General features: G+C 47.5%; 1 protein-coding gene across 1 annotated transcript; it reads right to left on the bottom strand.

The window, feature by feature from the left end:
- Nucleotides 1-1,419: 1,419 nt before the first annotated feature.
- LOC122373837 (acetylgalactosaminyl-O-glycosyl-glycoprotein beta-1,3-N-acetylglucosaminyltransferase-like) lies at nucleotides 1,420-27,853 on the bottom strand. The gene is made up of 4 exons (XM_043352213.1): nucleotides 27,667-27,853; nucleotides 15,320-15,456; nucleotides 14,915-15,110; nucleotides 1,420-2,494 (listed from the first exon to the last, which is right to left on the bottom strand). Exons 1-4 carry the CDS (start codon nucleotides 27,809-27,811, stop codon nucleotides 1,467-1,469), a joined length of 1,506 nt encoding a protein of 501 aa, XP_043208148.1. The 5' UTR covers nucleotides 27,812-27,853; the 3' UTR covers nucleotides 1,420-1,466.

Raw genomic sequence — 27,853 nt, forward strand, 5'->3', positions numbered from 1 at the left:
ACGATAAATATTGTTGATGCATCAGAAACACATCCCGTGGAATGCGTTTGGACTTGGCTGGATCTAATATTAGCGAGTCTCTGCTAATGCAGTTTCTTGGCTAATGCACACAAACACAGGTACATGCTTCCAGCCCTTGGATTATTCCTCACTTGACTGAAAATTTTGCTATAATAACTATTCCAAGCAGTTGACAGGTTTTAGTGCTATGCAGAGTCGGAATTCGGAACCGTCCCGCGCCGGCAATCTCCCAGGCGGCGCGTAACGGCCGCCGCCGGCCGCCGCCGGCCACCGCGCCGCCGCTCTGGCAGAGTGTTTGACTTTATACCCCTGTTTTTAGAAAAGTTGTGGACCGATTTACTTGATTCTTGCATAACAAGATCCGCCATTTAATTCTTAGCAGGTACCGAAAATTTGACGTCAATTGCACGTTCCGCCGCCCATATTGCGGTGCTGCCATCTATTGACAAGGCTGGAGAACTAAAGTCGTATGGCTATTTCCACGTCTGACACACCATGGTCGCCCCAAAAGGCGTTATACTGATTATAGATAGGTACTTAACGCATCCTACAGCATATCATGCAGTATGCACAACGGCTTCTGAACAAAAGCGATTACATTGTTCTATAGCTCACAGCCGCTAGAGAGAGAGAGAAAAAAAAACAACCACGGTGATGTCGGCACTCGGCGGTCTTCACCGATGGAAAACATCGCATGTACTGGAAAAATTGTACTCCCATCGTAATGAAAAAATCGAAGTCGAAATCGTTCGATTTAAACCTGTTCGGTAAATAATCAATGCAAAATATGCCAAAGACAAGCGTGAGGTTGGCATTTGGCAATCTATACCTAATCCCAAAGCTCTGTAAGATCACATCATATCGCAGGCAACTAGGCGAGAAAAGAAAGAACTCAACAAAAATCGACTCAACAACCACAACAGCAAATATCCAATGGAAATTATCACAACACACTTAATACTGTCGAAACAGAATACTGTTACAAAGTATTTCAGTCAACACATCAATTTCTTTTCAAGATCACGAAGCCAGCTTTTTATCACGTTTAAACACAGCCCCTTCCGTTGAATCATCCGATCACACTTGACATGTTAAAACAAGACATCTAGGCCGGTCACCAGTTGGAAAGACTAATTTTGCTATTCAAGTGACCCTAGCCAAGAGGCAAACACAGACAGGCATAAATTTCATACCACGCCTGTGTAACATTTAACAACGTAGCTTTGACTGAAAACAGTCCAATCGCACACTACATTCATGCGCCAAAAAAAAAAAAAAAACGGTGCACTGCACACGAAACGACACCTGTTACCGATAGTATCACAAGTTGTTAAACAGCCAGAAAACAGCACTGGAAATATCTATAAACCACCATCACCATCAGCGGCACCTGTATCAGGGGCCAGAGCCGCCCCCGCAGCGGCAGACGCTGGCGCACCGCGCCGTCACCCTCCGGCCGCCGGCCGGGTCCGGTTGCTCCTACACAGCGTCTCCGTGTCGAGCCGCTCAGTGGCGTACAGGATGGCCCGCAGCCGGTCGGCGTGGTGCTCGTAGCTGACTCGGTGGGTGAGGGCGCAGCCGGCCACCTCGCACACTGTCGTCGCTCTCCGGCGGCCCCCCATACCGCTGGTGTACAGACAATGCCGCTCCCAGGGGCGGCGCTCCACCCCAGCCGCCTCGGCCGCCACGCCCGTCACAAACACATCTTCCAGGTGGTGGTAGCGGGCGGCGAGCGCGGCGCGCAGCAGCGGGCCCGCCGCCGCCGCCGCCACCAGGTATCCGTTGCCGAGCACCAGGGGAGGGTAGGAGTCGGCCGGCCACTCGCGCACGCTGCTCCCGTACCCCTGCCATGCCAGGCTGGGCCGGTTGGGCTGCAGCGAGGCCGCCGGCCGGCCGTACACGGCGGGCCCGTCCGGTAGCGCAGCAACTTCCGCCGCCAGCAGCGGCACGTCCACCAGCACATCATCGTCCGTCTTCACCAGGAAGCGCGCGCCGGAGCACACCCGCCTGAATGCGTCCAGCAGGGCGACCGTCTTCAAGGCCAGATGGTAGTAATGCTCGGGCACGGCGCTCTGAATAATGTCACCGTGCCTCGCCGCCTCTGCGTCCACTGCCGCCTGCACAGCGCGCCGCCGCTCCCAGTCCGACACGCCGCCACCGGTCGCTGCACTCTCCGCCGACCAGTCCTCTTCGTCGGCGAACTGGTTGTAGGCGTGTGTCACCGGTTCATCCGCTCCCAGTAGGAAGACGAGGCGCAGGCCGGCGGCGGCGGCGGCGGCCCCGTACAGCCGCCGGAACAGAGCCCTGCGCTCGGCCGCCGCCGGCTGGGAGGTCACAGAGACGAGGGCCAGCGGCGGTCCCTCGGCGCACAGGTCCGCCGGCAGGTGCAGGAAGGTGCCCGGGTAAATGTCGGCCGTGACTGGCACCAGCGGGTCCATCGTCCGCGGCGGCTCCACCGTGACGTTCCGTGGCTCTGAAGGAGAATGGGCATATGGAAGGCGTCAAAGACGCGCCTTTTACTGTACACTCACCTACTAAGTGATGTTCGCCCCCCGACGGCCCAGCGTTTGACTGGAGCGGTAGACTGCGCCGCCTCACACCCAGGTTCAGCGGTACAGTATACCCCTCTGGCCTCACGCTCGGCACAGACGCGTTGGGCTGGGTCAGGGACGCGCCGCGCTGCGCTGGCCGCCTTACCACTCATTACGGAGCGAGCGAAGTCTTCGTAGAATAACGGACAGTATGAGCGGCCGGCCGGCCGTGGTCACGCTTTTGCGATGCTTATATCTCAGCAACCACTTGACCGATTTACATGCGGTAATTTTTGTAGGGTAGTTTCATTCCTTCTACCAAGTATTGGACTATTTCCGATGCATGTGGGTGACCCCTTATGCACGTGGCACGTGCAAAACGAAGAGGTGTCAGTTTTGTAACAATTGCAATATCTCGGTAACTACTGGGCCGATTGCGCTGAAACTTGGCATGTAGGTAGGCACCCACAAGGCAATGCCTTTGCATGTGCCACAGTTGGGGTGCTGCTGCACGTGCGCACGTGCAGGGGTCGATTCCAGATCTCGAGAACGGCTGGACCGATTGCGCTCAAATTTGGTACGCGGTTAGGGACCGGTTAGCAGGGTGCCGTGCAAAAGTCAGTTGGGGCCCATTTTGCATGTTCGCACGTGCAGGGTGCCGCTTCCAGATCTCGAGAACGGCTGGGCCGATTGTGCTCAAATTTGGCACATCGCTAGAGACCGGTTAGTAGGGTGCTGTGCACAAGTCAGTTGGAGATACCCCTCGCGATTTCGCACGTGCAAGGCCCACCCTCTCGCTCGCTCCGTTAGTCGCCCCAAATGGCGTTATGCTGGTTTTATTTTTATAGGTGGAATGCGTTGGCGGTTGAACCAGCACGGCTCGTCGGAAAGTCATTTCATCCACCAAAGAAACGAAATATACCGTTCGAAAGCTGACGGTGAGCTGATTCCAAAACAGTATTTTATATAGAAATCGTTCGATGGCCTTTTTAAGAAATTGCGTTTTTGTAAAATCGTAAAAATCTTTTATGTTATTCAACGAGCTGTCCAGGACAATCTTTAAATCATAGTCATGTTTTTTCGATTACCAGTGAAAGCTGAATGCCAAAAGAACAATACATAGCGAAAAAGTATTCTGAAATATTAAGATGTGTCTCTCACAGCCGGCAACAAGGCGCAATCACACAACACAGTGTCACGACGGATCAAAGTAAGCCACACAAAGGCGTCAAATGACCCTTATCGACGCGCAGACCCGGCGCTCTCAGCTGTCTGACAGGCCACAGAAGAGACGTTCGGCTGTCGCCCTACTAAACAGACGTCATTTTTGTTAGTTTAACAATTCAAGTCGGTACTTGAGCTGTTCAGGATACCTGAGAGGAAGCTTCATTGCTCTGTCATTTTCACATCATGTATGAATTTGCATTTGTTTTTGTCTACTTTGCTCAACTCAGCTATGCCCATACAAGAAGAGTTGGCCGCGCTGAGCTGTCAGAGGCTGTATCGACTTCAACTGGTCAGAAGTGGGGGTAGCGCCCGGCGGGGCGGGGTAACCTTCGACCGGTCACAGGGCCAAACAGTTGTCACTGGTACAACCTCTGACAGTGAAACCCCGCTAACTTTCCCCGCGCGGGCATTGAGCGCAGCGGGACGGAGCAAAACCTGTATAAGAAAATGTAAGTTAAAGCATGTTGTAAGTCAATCTAGCAGAAGAATGAACTTTCTTCACCGGTATCCTGAAAACTTTGATAGTGATATGGATCGTTAAACAAACAAATATGACACTTGTTTAGTAGGACGAGACTCGAACGTATTCCGTGGCCGGTCAGGCGGACCTATCGCACAGTGATGCAAATGGGGTTGACGAGTGGCTATAAATACCAAAAAAATCAAGTTTACCAAACCGAGTAAATCACTATATGGCTAACCAAATAAATGTCGCATCTGAATCACATAGTTTTCATGTTTTTGTCAAAACCGGCCTCGTGTATGATTGTCAGAAGTCGTGACATTTTCTATGTCGTAAAATGACTGTCAGATACTTTCAAGTTCAAACGCCGCTAGCGTGCGTTCATTTAACCCGCGCCCTGCTGGGGGGGTGTTTGAACACCCCCCCTTGTGGTTTTTCGCGAATATCTCAAAAACGGCGGCGCGGAGCGCCGCCGTTTTTGGTACACCTTATCATGCATCAATTCTACACATGTTGTGAAAATTTCAGACCAAGGTCATTCAAGGTCAGGTCACCAGGTCACTTGAAGTGACCTCACCTCATAAAAAGTTTCAATGTCTGTCATAGCTACACCGAGTGACCGATCGCTTTGAAACTTTCAGCGATTGCTAAGAGCAATAGCATGTACAAAATGTATATCTCAGAATTTTGATATCGATGACCTAAGGTCAGGTCAATTTTGCGACCTCCCCATTATAAGTCAATGGGAGAAAATTGAAATGCGTCTCTTTTGGACGAAAGACATTATAAACACTCCCAAACACTGAATTACAAGTGGTTTAGACACACTGAACATGAAAATGGTGTCCGTGACCCCTGTTTATGCCCTGAGGTCATCTTAGGTCACGAATGGTATCTAACAGTTTTTCGCAAATAACTTTTGATAGAGGCATGCTAGAGCGATGAAAACACATTAGATGTGTTCAGCTCGACGATACGGATCGACTGATATGCAACATGACCCTTTCTGGTCAGGTCATGACCTTGACCTGAGGTCAAATTTTCAAGTTGACCTTTCAAGGTCAAGTTATAGTTCATTCGATGCGTCTTGACGAGAGGAACACGATGCCGGTAAAAGTAAGCTCGTACAAGGCTTGGGTCAAAAGTTATTGCAGAAAAACTGTTTCCGAAAAAATCGGCTATTTTTGCAGTTTTTGCCCCCTGCAGGCAAAACCGTTGACGTTAGGTGAAATCTGAGAGAAGTACTCAGAAAGGGCGTTAATAGGGCTATCGAATGCGCTTTTCCGCGGCGCTCTAGCTCTATTGGTTCCTGAGTTATGCGTAGGCTTCTTGGAAATTTTCGACATTCGACCTGGAAATCGGCGAAATTTTGCCTTCAATGACCTCTGGTGACCTGACCTTTGACCTGACCAAAAAATTGACCGAAGTGATTTCGTCATTATTTTTGACGCTCTTTCGAACGCCGCCTTCTGCGTATCGCTACGTGGCCCAGGAGCCGAGTTAGAAGGGGGGTGTTCAAACACCCCCCCCCCAGCAGGGCGTGGAAATCCAGGACCCCCAGCCGGGCGCGGGTTAATACAAACTGCAAAAATCATGCATTACAATGATTCCTAAGGCCTGCTGCTTCTCATGCGGGGTCACAAAAAGCCGCATCTGTTTTGGTTTGGCGGTCATCGAGTCATTTGTCATCATGTTGCAATCGCAGTTTTTTACTAAAAAATATTTGCTTTCGTTTCACCTACAGCAGTCTACACAGTGTGTGCCCGTTAATGCACCATACCATAGCATTCCCTAACCATTTCTAAGTCACACCGTGAAAGAATTAAGGCGCTAGCACAGGGCAGACCGACGCTATTGAAGTTTTTGTCCGTTGCGGTCGGGTGTCGCAGTCGGGGCGGATTGCTTTCACCGCGGATTGCAATTTCGACAGACGTTTAACTTTGACCTGCTATAAGTGGGTCAAATATTGACCTTAACTCAAAAGTAATATGCTCACGCACGAGATCTTGTCAAGAGCAATCCGTTGGATTTTGTCACGAGGCGCTAGGACACTTGATTTAGGAACAGCAGAGGGATGCACCGACGAAACCCCGCTGTGGCCGCCCGCCCGCGGCGCGGCCGCCCGGGCCGACCACCGCGCCGCGGCACCCGACCGCAACGGACGAAAACTTAAGTAGCGCCGGTCAGCCCTGTGCTAGCGCCTTCATTCTTTCACAGTACGGCTTAAAAATGATTAGGGAATGCTATGGTATGGTGCACTAACGGGCTCACACTGTGTAAACTGCTGTAGGTGAAACGAAAGCAAATATTTATAAATAAAAAACTGCGATTGCAATATGATGACAAATAGTTGGATCAACGCCAAACCAAAAGAGATACGGCTTTTTGTGACCCTGCATCAAAAGCAGAAGACTTTGTGGATCATTGCCATATATATATATATATATATATATATATATATATATATATATATATATATATATATATATATATATATATATATATATATATATATATATATATATATATATATATATATATATATATATATATATATATATATATATATATATATATTTGCCATTTGTATGAAATGAACGCACGCTAGCGGCGTTTGAAGTTGCGAGTATCTGACAGTCATTTTACGACATAGAAAATGTCACGACTTCTGACAATCATACACGAGGTCGGTTTTGACAAAAACATGAAAATCATGTTTTTCAGGCACTCCAAACATTTGCCTGACTGGCCATTTTACGATTTATTCGATAAGGTGAACTTGAAATTTGGGCCTTTTCGGCATTTATGGCCACTCGTGAGTCGTGAACCCCATTTGTATCATTGTGTAGCGGTGGGTCGGCGAGTCGATAAGGGTCATTTCACGCCGTCTGTGTGGATGACTTTGATCCATCGTGACGCTCAGTTGTGTGATTGCGCCCTGTTGCCGGCTGTGAGAAGCGCATATTAATATTTGAGGATATTTTATTGCTACATATTGTTTCTTTGGCATTCAGCTTTCACTGGAAAACGAAACAAACATGCATATGTTTTTAAGAATGTCCTGGACAGCTGGTTGAATAAAGAATTATTACAAACACAATTTTTGAAAAAGGCCATCAAACGATTTCGATAAAAACACATTTATGGCATCGTCCCACCGTCAGCTTTCGAATGGTATATGTCGTTTCTTTTGTGAATGATTTCACTTTCCGACGAACCGTGCGAGAGCGATGCCATGCCGTTCATCTCATCCGGATAGGCTACAAAACTGCCGGTGCAGCTTCAAAACACGGCATCCTTCTGCCTTGCCCTCAGAATCTCTGAACATCTGAACCACTCTCATACTTATTCGAAATTTCCTTCCTAATTTTCCTTCATCCTTTCTTATAGTATGCCTAATACAAGGCTCATTATAACTATGCTATAACTGTGTTTATTGTAACTATTTTATGAAGAATATGGAATACCTAAACCTTGACGGCTAGATTGGGCTGTGGTCCATGTTGGCACTTTGCAGCCCATTCATGGCAATATTTCACATTAATATTATCAGAATATTATCTCTATATTCTCAAAAACCCTCCGTGGTGGTCCGTTAGCGAACCCTACCTGTGGCCTTGACACAATGGTCGAAATATCTGGCCGTTGACATTGGTCTAGAGAGAGAGTGAGAGAAACGGTCACGAACAGCTCCTTGGTTCTGTCAGATGTTGGGATTCGCTGACCACCGGCGCCACGCAACCACTGCACTCAGCTGTTTTCTCCGAAGCGCCAGTGAACGACCTCGCGACCTTCGTTCTCCCCTGCCCGTAGCCAAGCTGCGGCTGAACAAATCCGTCAGCGCTTGAAAGGAACTGCGCGGCAATGGAAAACAACCCGGCTATCCCGCTAAAAAAAGAGTGAGAAAAGCAAACAACCCAAAGTCTGCTCTCACTTCTGTGTTGGCCCGTCTCTTGTGTCCTGATTATTTATTTAATTGCTTATAAAACGCATCAATCATACATCATCACGAGACCCACCACCGCCAGCAGCCACTCGCCTACAAACAAGTGCAGCTTTGTAGGATAACTATATAAACTTTATAGGTAATATAGACTATAAAAAAACTTTATTTATATTGTCCGCATATAAACTTCGGCCCTCGAGACCCTGGTGGTGGTTCAAGTCCCTAACTACAGGCACGTGGTTATGCCCCGGGGCTCCGTATCTCACTCACTACTGGATTTTGTGTGGGTTCCCTCACTTCGAACCGGTCACATGACTTACCTCGCCCGAGGCTGGGCGGGCGGTGCAGGCTGGGCGGTGCGGTGCCATAGGGTCGCGACCTATCGACACTGCAGCCGGCCGGGCCGGGTCAGCCCGCGGATCCGTGGCGCTGTGGTATGGCGTCGGGCTGGCTTTTGAATTGTCGTGTGTTCGGATCGCGCGGGAGTCGTTGCTTTTCTACAGAAAGGAGATCTGTGCTATTGTAACTTGACAGCTGATTGGTTAATAGCTTCGTGTTTATCGTTGCGTGCCTTACCTGTTTAGTGTTTATGCGTTGCATTTATTTTAATTATCAAGAATAGAAAATCATACCTATTGCAGCGACTTGCATACCTACTTAGATCCCACATATTTACAACTGCATAGACATGTCATTTCCTAAATGTTACGTAAATGGTGTCAAAGGTGCCGCCAACATCTCTGCTCGTTGCACCAATGCAATAACAAGGACCATTTTCACTTAAGCCTGCATCTGTAAACTGTAGGCCAAGGCCCTACCTGTCACATATAATCTGGCACCCCTGACCCCACGGCCGTTAGTTTCATCCTTGGCTCCCGGATCTGGCTCCGCCTGTGTTTACAGTGTGGAGTCCTTCACCACCAGTCGGTCGGTCACGTGACTGACCTAGCCCGAGCCCCGGCTGTCTGACCAGAGTGCGGGCCGCGTGCCGACTGATCGTTTCGCCCACAATTGATACACCTCCGCGGCTTCCGACAAACTTATCTACTTTCAAATTGGGAGTCTGTGCCTTGGTCTGTGCGTATTCCATGGCGTAGCAGCAGGGTGCTGGACTATAGATTGGAGGGTTGTGTGTTCGGGCCACGCTGGGGTGATTGCTTTTGTTGGGAACTTGTTTTTCCTAGCGCGGCATTAAATTAATTCTTGTCCTCCTCGGGACGAAGTCATCATGCTCCTCACGTTTCCCTTTCCAGACGGCGGTCACCCCACCACACGACCGGTGCAGGTGACGGAAACTCCTCATTCGATTACACCATTTCCGGGGTGACCGTTTGAGCGGCAGGACGGGCTGTCCTATCGGGACGTTCCCATCCCACTATCGGAACGATCTCTGCCGCTGCGGCACACCCTCGTAGGCCCGCGCAGCCCAGCGTTTTACGCCCGTGGAGGTGCATCGAACTCAGCGAAACGATCAGTCAGCACGCGGCCCGCTTCTGTCACCCGGCCAAGCCTCGGGCTTGGTCAGTCACGTGACCGGCCGACCGGTGGTAAATGACTTAACACTGTAAACACAAGGCGGAGCCAGGTCCGGGGCCCACGACCTAACGGCTGTGGGACGACAGCCTAGGTATCAATTACAGTTTGCAATTGCAGGCCAAAGCCTGTGTAAATGGTGGAACGTGCGGAGGTGTTGGCGGCATGCCTTGACACCACTTAGCATCCTTGATGACATCTCTCTGCAGACATAAGAAACTGGGCTTTATCTAATGAAGTCGCTGCAATATGCTTCCTTTCTATACACACTAGTAGATGATTTCGAGTAATGCTACGCGTTAACAGGTAAGGTATGCAACGACATACAGGAAACTATGAGTTCATACAGCCAGCTATGAGTTCAATGGCACGGATCTTCTTTCTGTAGAAAAGTTACGACGTCCGCAGGATCCGAACGCACCGCCTCTCAATTACAAGCCCACCTTCTAACCACAGCGCCACGGACCTGTGGTAGTTTTCGAGTGTTATCGCAGTGAAACTGTTGTTCTGATAGGTGGCGACCCCATGGCACCGCGGCGCCCAGTCTGCGCTTTGGTCACTTGATGAGCCTCGGGCGAGGTCAGTCATGTGACCAGTTCGAGGTGAGGGCTCAGCCACAGCTTGTCTGCGAGGCAGGGGAGAACGTGGGTCGCGAGGTTGTTCACTGGCGCTTCGGAGAAAACGGTCGAGTGGTTGCGTGGCGCCGGTGGTCGGTGAATCCCGAGCAATTGACAGGTGGGCCTCTCAGCCAACGTTACCATGGTGGGGGGTGAGGGAGGGGGCTACACAAGTATTTGACCACGCATGGTTATCTCGGAAGGTAAGAAAGCAAAAAAGAAAAAGACGCAGTAAAAAGCAATCTATAACCCACTGTTGGATTTTTCATGGGTTATTATTCCATCAGATTATCGCTAAGGTCACTGCACGTCACCAGCATTATAATTATCACGAATTCTGGTTCCCCATTTTGACAACTTCTCACAAGCGGCGCATAAGTCAAGTCTGGAACTGTTAGAGCTACAGCGCCGTAGAAGAGCGCATTGAATAGCTCTTTGAGTTTTTTTTTGTGTGTATTTTCTCAGATTGGACCTAGAGTAAATGGTTTATACTCCAGAGGGCAACAACTTTCAAAATTTGACGTTTTGCGGATAGTTTTTCTGTAATAACCTATGGCGTCATGCTTTTATTACGTTGATTTAACCGGAATCGCGTTTCTTTCGTGAAGACGCGTCAAATGAACCATACCTACATTGAAATTTAATTTACAAAAATGATCTCAGGTCAAGCTCATAGAAAAGGTCATGCTGTGCATATCATTCGATTCCTATCATTGAGCTGAACGCATCGGTGTTTTTCAGCGTTCTATCATGTGTTATCTAAAGACATTGTCAAAAACTGTTAACCCTCGCCGCAGGGTTGTGCTTGACTCATGAGTCGAGTCAGAAATTTGACTCAACTCTGACTCAAATTAGTCAGATTTGAGTCGAGTCGGATAAAATGTTGAGTTGTTGAGTTGAGTCAGAGTTGAGTCGGACAAAAATATTAAGGCGTTGAGTTGAGTCAGAGTTGAGTCAGCAAAATAGCTTTTGACATTGAGTTGAGTCAAACATTTAGAAACACGAGTCAGCTGACTCAACTTTCCAGAAACAGTATATATATATATATATATATATATATATATATATATATATATATATATATATATATATATATATATATATATATATATATATATATATATATATATATATATATATATATATATATTCTTAGTCCTGGCTTTGCTGCCAGATTTTTTCACCTCCCCCGCTCAACAACTTGAGTCAATTTTGAGTCAACTCACTTGACTCAACAAAAGATTTGAGTCAAGTTTGAGACGACTCATATTTTCATCGAGCCGCTTGAGTCATGAGTCGAGTCAAGGGAAAAAATCAGTTCCTTGTTTGAGTCAGAGTTGAGTCAGGGCTTTTTGAAGTTGAATGATGAGTTGAGTCGGCACATTTTTTTGAGTCGAGCACAACCCTGCCTCGCCGGCACAGGCCATTTTGCGTCCTTCGACGGCACAAGGGGAGGGGAGGGTACAACCCCACTCGCGTTTCGCCCCTGATCAAGCTAGAGCTTTATGGAAAAAAACAAACGTGTTGCCCGTCACGAGTGGAAACCGATTATATCCCATTTTTAACCCTCGCATGTGTGCGGCGTTTGCCAGCTTCTAAAGTGTAGGGGGGGGGGATCGGTTGGACCCCCCTTGCCGTTTGGCCCCTGATCGAGCTAGAGCGTCGCTTAAAAAACGAGCGTGTTGCCCGTGACGAGAGAAAGCCGATGATGCCCAATTTTAAGGCTCTAGGTCATTGGTTGAGTGTCGCTGCTATGTTTTTTTATTGGGGGGGGGGATTGCTGATCACCAATATCGTGCTACTTTTGATCACAGATGATGTCTTTAAGCATTTAGACCAGGTCAGGTCAGGTCAGGTCAGGTCAACCAGTAGGGGTCGTGACGGATATTCGTGGTACCTGTCAACCGCCTCTGACAGCTTCGTAACATGTTACGAAGGCTCCAAAACTACTTCGTAAATGTTCAAATGCTTTCTAAATTCGAATTCATCTCCAAAAACCAGCATAGATATATGTAAAACTCGAAAAAGTGAACCGAGGTCACCAAAGATCAATGACCTGACCTGGCCTGACCTTCAGGTGACCTTGCCATCCACCCTATTGCATGGGAGCAACACCAAATCACATGTATGAACGTTTGAAACCACGAAAAGCTTGCAAACGCGCGGCTAATGCGAGCCGACATACGCCGAATCGCGCTTCCGGCCAAACATGGCCTCGGAAAGTAGGTCACATGTCAACGGTCATTTTGGTCAGGGTCATGAAATTTTCAGGGTAGATGTGAAATTGATCAATGCGAGGGTACTGAAAGCTTTGTCACAATCGGCTGCTTTTTACGCGAGTTATTCGCTTGAAGCCTTGGGTGGGGGGGGGGGGGGGTGGCGGGTGCATCAACTTCCCCCCGTGCCGGCGAGGGTTACGGAGACGTATCATGATGTGAGATGACTTCAGGGGCATAAAATGGGTCAAGAGTGGAATTTTGTGATTCGGTGTGCCATTATTCACCTGTATCCGGGTGCCATCGCTAAAAAGAGGAGCATTTTGACCTGACTTTATGATGTGACCAGGTGTCAACAATTCCAGACACGATACGAAATTCATAAGTTGTGCCAAGTTTTGCGTCGCTGTGCGCCGCAGTTTCCGTTACAGACACACACAAACATTGGCAAGTGTGGCCAAACACCCCACCCCCACCCCCACCCCACCCGGGAGAAAATAAACGATGTAAATTGCTATAACTAATCTCACTGAGCTAAATGCGATCGTGACTACTTACAAGCATCATATTCGAGTCGACACAGAAAGACCAGCGATTCGCAGCAGGCCCCCTAGCCACAGATATGTGACTGTGAGCGATAAGGCAACCAGCGCGGCGCGTCCCTGACCCGGTCAAACGCGTCTGTAGCGAGTGTGAGGCCAGAGAGATATACTGTGCCGCTGAGCCTGGGTGTGAGGCGGCACAGTCTACCGTTGAGGCCAGAGGGATGTGCTGTGCCGCTGAGCCTGGGTGTGAGACGGCGCAGTCTACCGCTCCAGTCAAACGCTGGGCCGTCGGGGGGCGAACATCACTTACTGTTAACGCCAGACCCCTTGAGACCCTAATTTTTTGCGATTACTTTTAAATGCGTGAAGGAATTTCAACCAAGCTCAGGACATGGCCGTTTCAAGACAGGCCGAAACTTTTACAATTTAGATATTTTATCGCCATTTCAATATTTCAGGCACTTGTCATTGACTCGTAATGTTAACTGTTTTTCCATCCTGGATAGAGGCTTTCTACGTCATATGACATTAGGCTCCGCCCACGACTGCGGCATTGACCCGTGCCCATCAGCGACCTCTGTACAAACGACACCCCTGCCATCTGTGAAGGACTATGAATTTCGCTGACGCTTCACGTGCTATGAGTCAATTGCAGCAGACGGTCAAGTAAATGTTAGGCTCTTGTTAACTCTTGTATATAGGACCAAGAGGACCATCACTCCTCAACCTACTACTCAGTCGTGCTTCGAACAAACGTTAACGATTCCTAACAAATACGATTTTCGATGTAGGGTATCTGTTTGAAATACGAGCGAGCCGTATGATGTGAAGCTCAGACAATTAACTTATTATTGCGTTGTTCGATGGTTGCATAGCGATGTACAAATCGGCAGCTACTTGGTGACATCCGACATCCCATTATCGCATTATCTGCAACGCCATAGGCTTTAAATACAGGTGAATATTTCCTAACCTTATGTCAGTTATATGCCATCTGCCCGTCATTTGCAGCTTATAAAAAATATATCAGCGAACATATCAGCATTGTAGAAGCAATGCGCATTGAGCATTTATGACTCCTTAGTCATCATGTCGCTCTCTGGGCACTGTCAGCCAAGACGCTACGCACAACTCCGCCGGCTTTCGGCACCGCTCGACCGTCGCCCGTCCCCGCTCCCCGCCACAGCGAGAGTGACCGCGCGCCGGCCCGAAACCGCCGCAGGCCAAGACCACAGAGTCGGGGCTTAGCTGTGACGTCATAACGTATCACAGACTGACTGGTGATAGCCTCTACACACCGGATGAAAATCTTGCTCGAAATTTAACATTACGAGTCAATGACAAGTGCCTGAAATATTGAAATGGCGATAAAATATCTAAATTGTAAAAGTTTCGGCCTGTCTTGAAACGGCCATGTCCTGAACTTGGTTGAAATTCCTTCACGCATTTAAAAGCAATCGCGAAAAATTAGGGTCTCAAGGGGTCTGGCGTTAACAGTAGTAGGTGAGTGTACAGCACAACGAGGCGTTTACGGCGTGTCCGTGTCTGTATATACTCGTATAATGGCGTAACTGTCAACGCCATTGCCATGGTCCTTAGGAAGCTGTACGGCAGTATGGAGTGAAATTCTCCTCCAGTCCAGGCACCTGCATAAATTGTGCAAATAAACCAACTGAGCATATAGAACGTATTTCTCTGCGCCAGACGTCGCACTACAGGGTTCCAACAAGAGAGTATCAGTTGAGTCTAAGTAGTTACATATGCCCACTGGCCACTGCACCTACTTGTCCGCGGTGTTCAACGACCGGCACTTACCGGAGCTGACATCCGGGGCGGCGGCGCAGACGCGGCAGCACCGGTGCTCGGGGTCGGCTTCCGACCAGCGGCCGTCGCTTCCCTCCGCCCCGCTCCCTCCAGCGGCCTCAGCACGGTGACTGCCAGCCGGGCCACACCCGTACATCGGGCAGTCATGGATCGTGCACGACAGCGTCGCCTCCGGCTCTACCGATGCCTGCGGTTGGTGACACATTGGTGGCTTTAAGTATCGGTATCTACTCACGCAATGTTTCTTGAATAATGCACACAATATAAATGCCTGCCAATAGGAAACACATCTCTAAGTAGGAAATCACACAATCAAAATGATGATCAAGAGTCACGCGTCATGGGAGAGGTGAGGCAATGAGAGGCATCAAACTCAAGAAAACAGTGCATACTCACGTTGTCCAAGGCACACTCGCAAACAGCGCACAGGCGAGGCGCCCCGCCAGCCGACCGATCCGACGCCCATGCCGTGGCGTCTCCGAGCAGCAAGCGCCGACCGTTGAGAGGGCATGTCACAGTGGTCTGCACCGCAGCTGGAAAACCACGTGGCATGTCAGGACACCCCCACTAGTGCTGGCTGGAACATCAGAGGCTTGTGCTATGCTATGCTTGGGAACACTAAAACAAAGCTTATAAGTGAATGAGGATTTTACTCCACAAGCAATCGTTCGGGTCGGAGCTTTCGAATTGTAATTACAAAACAAAGCCCGAACCCGATTACGACTCGCTGACGAAGCTTTGTAAATACAATTCTAAAGCTGGCCGACCCGTAAAGTCCTCATTCACTTATTACATTAACCCGCGCCCGGCTGGGGGTCCTGGATTTCCACGCCCTGCTGGGGGGGGGGGGTGTTTGAACACCCCCCCTTGTAACTCGGCTCCTGGGCCACGTAGCGATACGCGGAAGGCGGCGTTCGAAAGAGCGTCAAAAATAATGACGAAATCACTTCGGTCAATTTTTTGGTCAGGTCAAAGGTCAGGTCACCAGAGGTTATTGAAGGCAAAATTTCGCCGATTTCCAGGTCGAATGGCGAAAATTTCCAAGAAGCCAACGTATAACTCGGGAACCAATAGAGCTACAGCGCCGCGGAAAAGCGCATTCGATAGCCCTATTAACGCCCTTTCTGAGTAATTCTCTCAGATTTGACCTAACATCAACGGTTTTGCCTGCAGGGGGCAAAAACTACAAAAATAGCCGATTTTTTTGGAAACAGTTTTTCTGCAATAACTTTTGACCCAAGCCCTGTACGAGCTTGCTTTTACCGGCATCGTGTTCCTCTCGTCAAGACGCATCGAATGAACTATAACTTGACCTTGAAAGGTCAACTTGAAAATTTGACCTCAGGTCAAGGTCATGACCTGACCGGAAAGGGTCATGTTGCATATCAGTCGATCCGTATCGTCGAGCTGAACACATCTAAGGCGTTTTCATCGCTCTAGCATGCCTCTATCAAAAGTTATTTGCGAAAAACTGTTAGATACCATTCGTGACCTAAGATGACCTCAGGGCATAAACAAGGGTCACGGACACCATTTTCATGTTCAGTGTGTCTAAACCACTTGTAATTCGGTGTTTGGGAGTGTTTATAATGTCTTTCATCCAAAAGAGGCGCATTTCAATTTTCTCCCATTGACTTATAATGGGGAGGTCGCAAAATTGACCTGACCTTAGGTCATCGATATCAAAATTATGAGATAAACATTTTGTACATGCTATTGCTCTTAGCAATCGCTGAAAGTTTCAAAGCGATCGGTCACTCGGTGTAGCTATGACAGACATTGAAACTTTTTATGAGGTGAGGTCACTTCAAGTGACCTGGTGACCTGACCTTGAATGACCTTGGTCTGAAATTTTCACAACATGTGTAGAACTGATGTATGATAAGGTGTACCAAAAACGGCGGCGCTCCGCGCCGCCGTTTTTGAGATATTCGCGAAAAACCACAAGGGGGGGTGTTCAAACACCCCCCCCCCCCAGCAGGGCGCGGGTTAACAAACTCCACATCGGCTACGTTTCCATGGCACAAGCTAAGCCGATTTTGAAAATTGGATTTCCTCCATCATAGCATTTAGGCATAATTTAACAATGTAAATATAGGATTAGGTGCAAGCTAAACTCATATATACTCGTATGCTCATTTTTTGCATAAGGTAAATAGTTTCCGAGAAAAACGCGCGTGAAATTTCGCTAACTCGTTTTAGACGTGTCATGGAAACGTAGTGATCATGTCCTTAACCCGCGCCCCAGTGGCGGTCTCAGCCAACTTCGCCCAAGTGTGGGGGGGGGGCATATGTTACCACCCACCTCTAACTCAAAAACTAAGAGGGCTAGAAAGACGCGGTAAAAAGCAGTCGATAGCTCTTAATGCGTACGTTTGAAAATATTCGGTCATTTTTCATCTTAGAGCAATATTGGGGTCACTGGAGGTCATCAAGGGTCAAAATTTGCCAAATGTCATTATATTTCTGAAAAACATGCACTTATCTCAGGAACTATGATAGCTAGAAAAACGCACGGAAAAACAATCGATAGCTTTTGAACTCTTCTTTGATAAGGTCATTATCAAAATTGACCTTAGGTCAACGGTTTAGCCTTCAGAGGGCGAACACTAAAAAAATAGCTGTTTTTACGAAATATGTTTTTTGACAATAACTTTTGACTAAAAAAAGCCACAACATTTCTATTGCCAGAATCGTGTTCCTCTCGCTGAGACGCGTCGAATGAACTATAGTTTGACCTTGAAAGGTCAACTAAAAAATTTGACCTCAGGTCAAGGTCATGACCTGACCGGAAAAGGTCATGTTGCATATCATTCGATGCGTCTCAACAAGACAAACACAATGAGACCATCCCCAGCGTCCTATCTCTTTCCAATCGAGAGTTATTGGCAAAAATCTGTTTGTAGCCTCAAATGACCTCGGATGACCTTTCTACCAGGGTTGTGCTCGACTCAAAAAATTTGCCGACTCGACTCATCATTCAACTTCATAAAGCCCCGACTCAACTCTGACTCATACAAGGAGTTGCTTTTTTCCCTTGACTCGACTCATGACTCAAGCGGCTCAATGAAAATATGAGTCGACTCAAATTTGACTCAATGTTTTTGTTGAGCCAAGTGAGTTGACTCCTCAAATTAATGTCAAAAGTTATTACTGACTCAACTCTGACTCAACTCAACACCTTAATATTTTTGTCCGACTCAACTCTGACTCAACTCAACAGCTCAACATTGTATCCGACTCGACTCAAATCTGACTCATTTGAGTCAGAGTTGAGTCAAATTTCTGACTCGACTCATGAGTCAAGCACAACCCTGCTTTCTACACCTTTTTAGGCGCAATTTCAAAAAGTTAAAGACCAAATTCAAAAAGCTTGCGTCCGAAATGCACGTGAACGTTTTGATTTTGGTCTTTAACTTTTCGAAATTGCTCCTAAAAAGGTGTAGATGCTATCAGCAAAAAAAAAAGACACCTTGGTCGTCACGGGTGGTCCAAATCATTGTGATTCTGAAATATTTGGACGGGTCCTATGCGTACACATGGATCTAGAGGCATTTTCATTTTCTCCATTGACTTATAATGGTAAGGTCACGCCGCTGACCTGACCTTAGGTCACGGATATAAAAAGTCCGAGATATACAAATTATAGGCACCCATAACATCATGTAATCCACCAAGTTTAAAATCTTTCTGACAGTTAACTTGTTAACAGTTAACAGTTAACTTGACCTGTTGACCTGACCTGACATGACCTGGGGTCAAAAATTTCACACAATGTCCAAAATTGATGTACAAAAAGCTACCCCAAGCGGCGCGGCGCTACGCGCCGCGGTTTTTTATCCACACGCAAAAAAAGCGACAGGGTGGTAACATATGCCCCCCCATTGGGGCGAAGGTTGAGATAAAACAATGCTAACTATAGAGGGCTCCTAATGCGCCGTCGCCCATAACTCGGGCGACTATATGTTGATTATGAATGGACTGCCTCTCCGAGAAAGACTGTGTCGGGACTCTGCCGCTGCGAGCACCCGAGGCTACAGCTCACGTGCCATAGGCGGCGGAACAATTTGAGACAAGGGGGGGGCAACCAACTTTCCACTTCTGATACCAATCAGCACTTTGTTGTAAATTACCCCCTCCCGCCCTTGCTACAGACTAGAGGTGTCGATCGGATACCGAATTTTTGGTATACCGATACCTAACCGATATTATGTGCAGTGTTTATATTTGACCAGGGTCATTGAACAACGGCAGGGACATTTAATATCGACAAAGTGCATTCCGTTTTGTCATATTGCATTTTACGTCGGCAGCTTGCAGCCAAGCTAGCCCGCGACCCGTTGGGGGGAGGCCCAAAGGGCCTCGGCCCCCTCCCTCTGTGGTATTTCGCAGATAACTAAAAATGGCAGCGAATTTCGACTTGAAACTTTCAGTACCTCTCTGCACATCAATTTTACACCAGTATAACGCCTTTTGGGGCGACACGGAGCGAGCGAGAGGGTGGGCTTTGCACGTGCGAAAATGCGAGGGGGTACCTCCAACTGACTTGTGCACGGCACCTTACTAACGGGTCTCTAGCGATGTGCCAAATTTGAGCAAAATCGGCCCAGCCGTTCTCGAGATCTGGAAGCGGCACCCTGCACGTGCGCACGTGCAAAATGGGTTCCAACTGACTTGTGCACGGCACCCTACTAGACCTTTTTTTAATCCGAATCGGCGTCCGTTCATTCAAATACGGCAGCGGGCACCTTATCTCGACAGGCACTCCAACAACTCGACACTGGAGCACGCATTTCGACACGTTTCACGGATTTAGACTAGCATCTGTTGATATTCGACCAGGGTCATTGAACAACGGCAGGGGCATTTAATATCGACAAAGGGCATTATGTTTTGTCATATTGCATTTTACGTCGGCAGCTGGCAGCCAAGCTAGACAATGGTCAATTTATCTCATCAGTGAATCAAGCAACTCTTATATTTTCGGAAAGGCATTCTAAGAATGTGCGTTAAAATGTTCCACGGTACTGTAAAGAGACACTCAATATGGGCGCTAGGTTGCTAAGTAACCACACCTTTTTCAATCCGAATCGGCATCCGTTCATTGGAATACGGCAACGGGCACCTAATTTCGTCAGTCGCTCTGGAACACCGGTTCGTCCCTAACATCAACCGCTTCCGGCACACAAGCTGACCTCATTCGAGGTCACCATCCTTGCGTCACTCTGTGACAATGTGGAAGCACTGGCGAATCCAAAGGGCGACGGGGGTCATTCGGGGCCTCGCTCCTTTCAACGCATCTAAAGTGGACAATGTTTTGGCCGTATTTCTTGCATGAAAAACAAAAATATTGATTTTTTTTTCATTTGTGTCGATCTGTCGACACATTGTGAGTGGCGCTGACCGCCAGCGCGGATGGCTCAGGTCTGCCGAGATGGGAATGGGCGTGTCACCGGAGAGCGGCAACAATGTTTGCAGGACGGCGGTGTGGTCACTCATGGTCAACTGTATTTCTGGACAAAAAACTGCCATCTGGAAAGGTGGAAACCCTACGGGCTGACCCATCGATCGCTTTGGCTGCATATCCGTAGCGGGACAGTTTTATATGTACCGGCGCCTTATCAGCCGCCGCAGCTCACCGGTCACTGGTAGACTCACCCAAATGCTTCCTCCGCATGATCCTCTCACCTCACGACTCTGACATGGCTTGCTAGCCTACTCACACTCCATTCACAGAAAAAAAAAACGTTTAGACCTTAAAACCACGGCCTTGGCGTATTTTGTGCTCCATTTATCCAAGGGAAGTCTAAGAAAAGGAAAAATGCTATATATTCTAGTGGAAAGCATTGAAAACGCATCTGTGTAAAAAACATTAGGGGAGAGTGGGGCAATGGCGGACGGTGGGTAATGCCGGCCACCCATCTCTAGTGAGTACTTTGTCCATCACTAATCAGCTGATATTGTTTACATTTCAGTTGAGCGCCATTCTAGCACGTGGTGCAAGTTTTTCACGGTAGCTCCATTATTTTCATTTTTATAGCGTTAAATGTGTTTTTCGTATCTGATTTTTAATTTTTGTTGCATCTATTTGCTGATTGTGAAATGTGTCAACGCATTTTCAGAAGTGCTGCTTTGCAATGACCTTCAATTAAGCCTTTCTTAGGCGACTGCTGGATGTGAGGCGTTTGCGGCGCAATGCCTTTGACTGCTACCTGCTTTCTTAAAATAAAGCTGACCTCGGGGTAATACCGGACGCGTGTCCGGAATGACTCCACGTGGTTTTGTTTGCGACTTCCGTCGTTAAAGCTCAAAGTTTCGGGTTGCTGTGTTTACGGCTGTGTTAGTTTGCTTGCTGTGTTTACGGTTGTGTTAGTTTGCTGCTCTGTAGGTGCCGCACTGTTGTGTTGCAGCGAGTGCAGTGTTGTGTTGCAGTGCAGTGTACTGTTAACTGCTGAATACAGTTGTCGTTTCTTAAAGGTAGTGTGCCAGCTTTCTTGGACCGTATGGAGTTAATGGCCCAGATAAGGAGAAACCGGATTTTTAGAACTTATCCATACCTTCAAAACTCATGGAAACGTCTTAAATTCTTCAAATTTTGAGTACCCCAGTGCGAAATTCGCCCCGACGGGTTGTCGGTCGTACCCCAACCACATTTCACACCACTATGAACAATAAATGCACACACTGAAATCGCTATTACCGATATGCTCATCCAATCAAGTTTCGATAAACCCGTTCATCATCATCTCCTGCGATTTCGAACACGCCTGTTAGGTGGCTTCTGATGCTCGTCGAGGTCGGAATTTCCAAATACGCGTGGTGCGTCGGGCCACGCGCTCTGACTTCGGCCAAGAAAAATGCGTCAGCTGATCATTGTCATTTCTGCCACTTGCGTGTGGTGAAATGGGGTCATAACTTAAGAGACGGCTTTTTCATATCAATTATTTTACATAAAATCATATTTCAAACCATAAATAATGTTCGACAGCCAAATAAAAGAAACAATACCAATACGGGCTTACAGTTTAAGGCTCGACATTGTGTTGTCTACGATTAGACAGCTGATAACTCATTCCCGTACGTCGTATGGTCGTAACACTATAATGACCTTTGCTTATTGTCACAAGTGCGCCGCATTCGCGATTGTTGCCCGACGCCTGTTTGCAGGTGAGCCCACTACAGTTGTTATACATATCTAAAAACCGAAAAACTTATAGGCGAAAAAGGCACTATTCCAGGCCCATTTTTGATTTTTTTTTGCGATATTAGGTAAAAACAGAAGCTTCTTATCCTAGGAAAAATAAAATGGGAAATCTTTCAAAGGTGGCACACTACCTTTAATTCTCACTTAAATTTCCATCAAAAGAACGGTTTAAGGATGAATACCAGCGACGATATTTCGATTTTTTGTGCTATTGCACTTAGTGGCCGGCATTACCCCTCGCTTTTTTGCACCTCCATTTTTCACCACATTTTCGCGTAGGCTCTGAATCTGTCATCAGTGATCTGAGATACTAAAACTGGGTGCTATCTGAAAGCCTATTCCTTTGGCTATAACCACAGTCAAAATCACCATAAAATAGCTTCAAATAGCTAAGCTATTGAGCAAAATGCTTATGGTGTCGCCATTGCCCCACTCTCCCCTATTTGAAATTTGTACGATTTAACTTGTTATACCGCCAACGAAACTGCATGACCATTGCCATTGTAAAATGAAATTTGCCCTTTTCCAATGCCCGATGTCAAAATCCTATGCCGTGTGCCGAAATCCATTGGCCAGTGTCGAAACCACGCCCAGTGTCGAAATTAAATGCCCCATGTCACGCCTCTGCACTATGCCGAGTTTGGAGCGTGGTTTGTCGAAAGCGCACTCCGGCTGACGTTCCTAATGCAGATCTGCCGAAACTAACTGACCGGATGCCGATTCGGATTGAAAAAAGGTGTAACTGGTCCCTAACCGTGTACCAAATTTGAGCGCCATCGGTCCAGCCGTTCTCGAGATCCGGAAACGACCCCTGCACGTGCGCACGTGCAGCAGCACCCCAACTCTGGCACATGGATATGCAGTGCCTAGTGAGTGCCTACCTACATACCAACTTTCAGCGCAATCGGCCCAGTAGTTACCGAGATATTACAGCAATTACAAAACTGACACCTCTTCGTTTTGCACGTGGCACGTGCATAAGGGGTCACCCACATGCATCGGGACTAGTCCAATACTTGGTAAAAGGAATGAAGCTACCCTACAAAAAATACCGCGTGTAAATCGGTCAAGTGGTTGCTGAGATATAAGCCTCGCAAAAGCGTCCGCACGGCCGGCCGGCCGCTCATGCTCAGAAATTTCCGTTAATCTAAGGAAAGACTCCGCTCGCTTCGCTCACTCCGTAACAACTCCTGAAAAAAATAGGTCCCAGGTCATCTCAGGTCACGAGCTATAGAGGTCAAACTGAGGTCATGTTCGGCGATTTTTCGTCGAAAAAGTTGTTCACGGAGAAAAATCGCAGAAAATCAGAGTTTCAACTTAAAGGTAGTGTGCCAGCTTTCCTGGACCGTATGGAGTTAATGGTCCAGATAAGGAGAACCGGATTTTTAGAACTTATCCATGCATTCAAAACTCATGGAAACGTCTTAAATTCTTCAAATTTTGAGTACCCCAGTGCAAAATTCGCCCCGACGGGTTGTCGGTCGTACCCCAACCACATTTCACACCACTATGAAATAAATTAAAAAAAAATGCACACACTGAAATCGCTATTACCGATAGGCTCATCCAATCAAGTTTCGATAAACCCGTTCATCATCATCTCCTGCGGTTTCGAACACGCCTGTTAGGTGGTGCGGTAGACCGCGCCCAAAGCCAGGGCCCCGGTGACGTGAGGTAGCCGAGTCGGGGCAGCGTGCGCTGACCCAAGCCGGGGCCGCGCGTCCTCCCGGTGTCATGTGATAGCCCGGGGCTGCCCGGGGATGCGGTAGACCGCGCCCAAAGCCGCGGCCCCGGCTTGGGTCAGTGCACGCTGCCCCGACTCGGCTACCTCACGTTACCTTGGCCCTGGCTTTGGGCGCGGTCTACCGCAGGTGGCTTCTGCTCACTTGGTGCGGTGGTGGTGCGTCGGGCCGCGCGCTCTGACTTCGGCCAAGAAAAATGCGTCAGCTGATCATTGTCATTTCTGCCACTTTCATGTGGTGAGATGGGGTCATAACTTTAGAGAAGGCTGTTTCATATCAATTATTTTACATAAAGTAATATTTCAAACCATAAATTAATGTTCGACAGCCAAATTAAAGAAACAATACCAATACAGGCTTACAGTTTAAATTCGACATTGTGTTGTCTACGATTAGACAGCTGATAACTTATTCCCGTACTTCGTAACTCTATAATGACCTTTGCTTATTGTCACATGTGCGCCGCATTCGCGATTGTTGCCGACGCCTGTTTGCAGTTCAGCCCACTACAGTTGTTATACATATCGAAAAACCGATAAACTTTGATGCGAAAAAAGCACTATTTTAGGCCCATTTTTGATTTTTTTGCGATATTAGGTAAAAACAGAAGCTTCTTATCCTAGGAAAAATAAAATGGAAAATCATTGGAAGGTGGCACACTACCTTTAACGACTCAACAATCGAACTGTAGGTATTAAAAAGCATGGAAAATAAAATGGTTATCTCGAAATTTCCAAAATATAAAAATCCATAGCTTTATGGGTTTTCTAACTTATAATTAGATTTATTGAGTTATTTTTCAAGTTTAGGGATCTTTAAACGGAACATATGTCAGAGAACCCCTTACGGGCCCCACACATGCCAAAAATTAACAAAATATCTCTAAAACTGCCAGAGATGACTGGCAGTTTTCATTCCATTTGAATGACTGAAAAAGTAGGTAATTACAATTTTGATTGTAAAATGACGAGATTAACCCGCGCCCTGCTGGGGGGTGTTTGAACACCCCCCTTGTGGTTTTTCGCGAATATCTCAAAAACGGCGGCGCGGAGCGCCACCGTTTTTGGTACACCTTATCATACATCAATTCTACACATGTTGTCAAAATTTCAGACCAAGGTCGTTCAAGGTCAGGTCACCAGGTCACTTGAAGTGACCTCACCTCATAAAAAGTTTCAATGTCTGTCATAGCTACACCGAGTGACCGATCGCTTTGAAACTTTCAGCGATTGCTAAGAGCAATAGCATGTACAAAATGTTCATCTCAGAATTTTGATATCGATGACCTAAGGTCAGGTTAATTTTGCGACCTCCCCATTATAAAACAATGGGAGAAAATTGAAATGCGCCTCTTTTGGACGAAAGACATTATAAACACTTCCAAACACTGCATTATAAGTGGTTTAGACACACTGAACATGAAAATGGTGTCCGTGACCCCTGTTTATGCCCTGAGGTCATCTTGGGTCACGAATGGTATCTAACAGTGTTTCGCAAATAACTTTTGATAGAGGCATGCTAGAGCGATGAAAACGCCATAGATGTGTTCAGCTCGACGATACGGATCGACTGATATGCAACATGACCCTTTCCGGTCAGGTCATGACCTTGACCTGAGGTCAAATTTTCAAGTTGACCTTTCAAGGTCAAATTATAGTTCATTCGATGCGTCTTGACGAGAGGAACACGATGCTGGTAAAAGTAAGCTCGTACAAGGCTTGGGTCAAAAGGTATTGCAGAAAAACTGTTTCCGAAAAAATCGGCTATTTTTGCAGTTTTTGCCCCCTGCAGGCAAAACGTTGACGTTAGGTCAACTCTGAGAGAACTACTCAGAAAGGGCGTTAATAGGGCTATCGAATGCGCTTTTCCGCGGCGCTGTAGCTCTATTGGTTCCCGAGTTATGCGTTGGCTTCTTGGAAATTGTCGCCATTCGACCTGAAAATCGGCGAAATTTTGCCTTCAATGACCTCTGGTGACCTGACCTTTGACCTGACCAAAAAATTCACCGAAGTGATTTCGTCATTATTTTTGACGCTCTTTCGAACGCCGCTTTCCGCGTATCGCTACGTGGCCCAGGAGCCGAGTTAGAAGGGGGGTGTTCAAGCACCCCCCCCCCCAGCAGGGCGTGGAAATCCAGGACCCCCAGCTGGGCGCGGGTTAAATGTCTCGTGTCTAAGTCCATGTCTAACGTCTAAATACGTAAGGCCTTGTCGAAATTGAATGCCCCTTGCCGAAATGATGCCTGATATCGATGTGGTGTGCCCGATGTCAAAGTAGAGCCCAAATGACGAAACAAAATGCCCCTATTCGAAGCAAATGAGAGATCGCTAATATTGAATACAGTTCGCCGAAATGGAATGAAAAGATGCCTAATTGAGATGCAAAAAGGTGTATACCGCCAACGAAACTGCATCACCATTGCCATTGTAAAATGAAATTCGCCTTTTTCCAATGCCCGATGTCATGCAGTCGTATGCCGCGGTGGCGAAATTCATTGGCCAGTGTCGAAACCTCGCTCAATGTCGATATTAAAGGTAGTGTGCCACCTTTTAAAGATTTCCCATTTTATTTTTCCTAGGATAAGAAGCTTCTTTTTTTACTTAATATCGCAAAAAATCAAAAATGGGCCTGGAATAGTGCCTTTTTCGCCTAAAAGTTTATCGGTTTTTCGATATGTATAACAACTGTAGTGGGCTGACCTGCAAACAGGCGTCGGCAACAATCGCGAATGCGGCGCACATGTGACAATAAGCAAAGGTCATTATAGAGTTACGACGTAAGTACGGGAATGAGTTATCAGCTGTCTAATCGTAGACAACACAATGTCGAGCCTTAAACTGTAAGCCTGTATTGGTATTGTTTCTTTTATTTGGCTGTCGAACATTATTTATGGTTTGAAATATCATTTTATGTAAAATAATTGATATGAAAAAGCCGTCTCTTAAGTTATGACCCCATTTCACCATACGCAAGTGGCAGAAATGACAATGATCAGCTGACGCATTTTTCTTGGCCGAAGTCAGAGCGCGCGGCCCGACGCACCACCACCGCACCATTAAGTATGAGCAGAAGCCGCGCCCAAAGCCAGGGCCCCGGTAACGTGAGGTAGCCGAGTCGGGGCAGCGTGCGCTGACCCAAGCCGGGGCCGCAGCTTTGGGCGCGGTCTACCGTATCCCCGCGGGCAGCCCCGGGCTATCACATGACACCGGGAGGACGCGCGGCCCCGGCTTGGGTCAGCGCACGCTGCCCCGACTCGGCTACCTCACGTTACCGGGGCCCTGGCTTTGGGCGCGGTCTACCGCACCATCTAACAGGCGTGTTCGAAACCACAGGAGATGATGATGAACGGGTTTATCGAAACTTGATTGGATGAGCATATCGGTAATAGCGATTTCAGTGTGTGCGTTTATTGTTCATAGTGGTGTGAAATGTGGTTGGGGTACGACCGACAACCCGTCGGAGCGAATTTCGCACTGGGGTACTCAAAATTTGAAGACTTTAAGACGTTTCCATGAATTTTGAAGGTATGGATAAGTTCTAAAAATCCGGTTCTCCTTATCTGGGCCATTAACTCCATACGGTCCAGGAAAGCTGGCACACTGCCTTTAAATGCCCCATGTCACGCTGCTGCACTATGCCGAGTTTGAGGTGTGGGTTGTCAAAAACGCACTCCAGCTGACGTTCCTAATGCAGATCTGCCGAAACTAACTGACCAGATGCCGATTCGGATCCAAAAAAGGTGAATGTACATGCTGTATGTATAGTGTATCTGTTTCGATTTTGGCTTCCCTACTTACCTAGCTGATTGCGGAGTGACCAAAGGTGTGTGCCCAGTTCCCGTTCCATCACAGGTTGAAAAACGTATCTGGGCAGCACAGAATCCATTGCCAAAAAAGTTGTGCCAGCCAGAACTGCCACCAGTAGCAAGTGCCAAGCAGTCATATGCCTGACAGGGTGAGCACTTGCAGAAAAGATCACCGTTAG

Source organism: Amphibalanus amphitrite, unplaced genomic scaffold (genome assembly GCF_019059575.1).
Source record: "Amphibalanus amphitrite isolate SeventyFive unplaced genomic scaffold, NRLGWU_Aamphi_draft 001560F_arrow, whole genome shotgun sequence".
NCBI lineage: Eukaryota > Metazoa > Arthropoda > Thecostraca > Balanomorpha > Balanidae > Amphibalanus > Amphibalanus amphitrite.

Bases quoted from the DNA above. Each gene is read 5' to 3' on its own strand.
- LOC122373837 (XM_043352213.1), bottom strand. From the start codon at position 27,811: ATGACTGCTTGGCACTTGCTACTGGTGGCAGTTCTGGCTGGCACAACT. The intron at 15,111-15,319 runs GTGAGTATGCAC...CACCAACCGCAG, and splicing joins GCGAGTGTGCCTTGGACAAC to GCATCGGTAGAGCCGGAGGC. The intron at 2,495-14,914 runs GTAAGTGCCGGT...ATTCTCCTTCAG, and splicing joins CGCCCCGGATGTCAGCTCCG to AGCCACGGAACGTCACGGTG.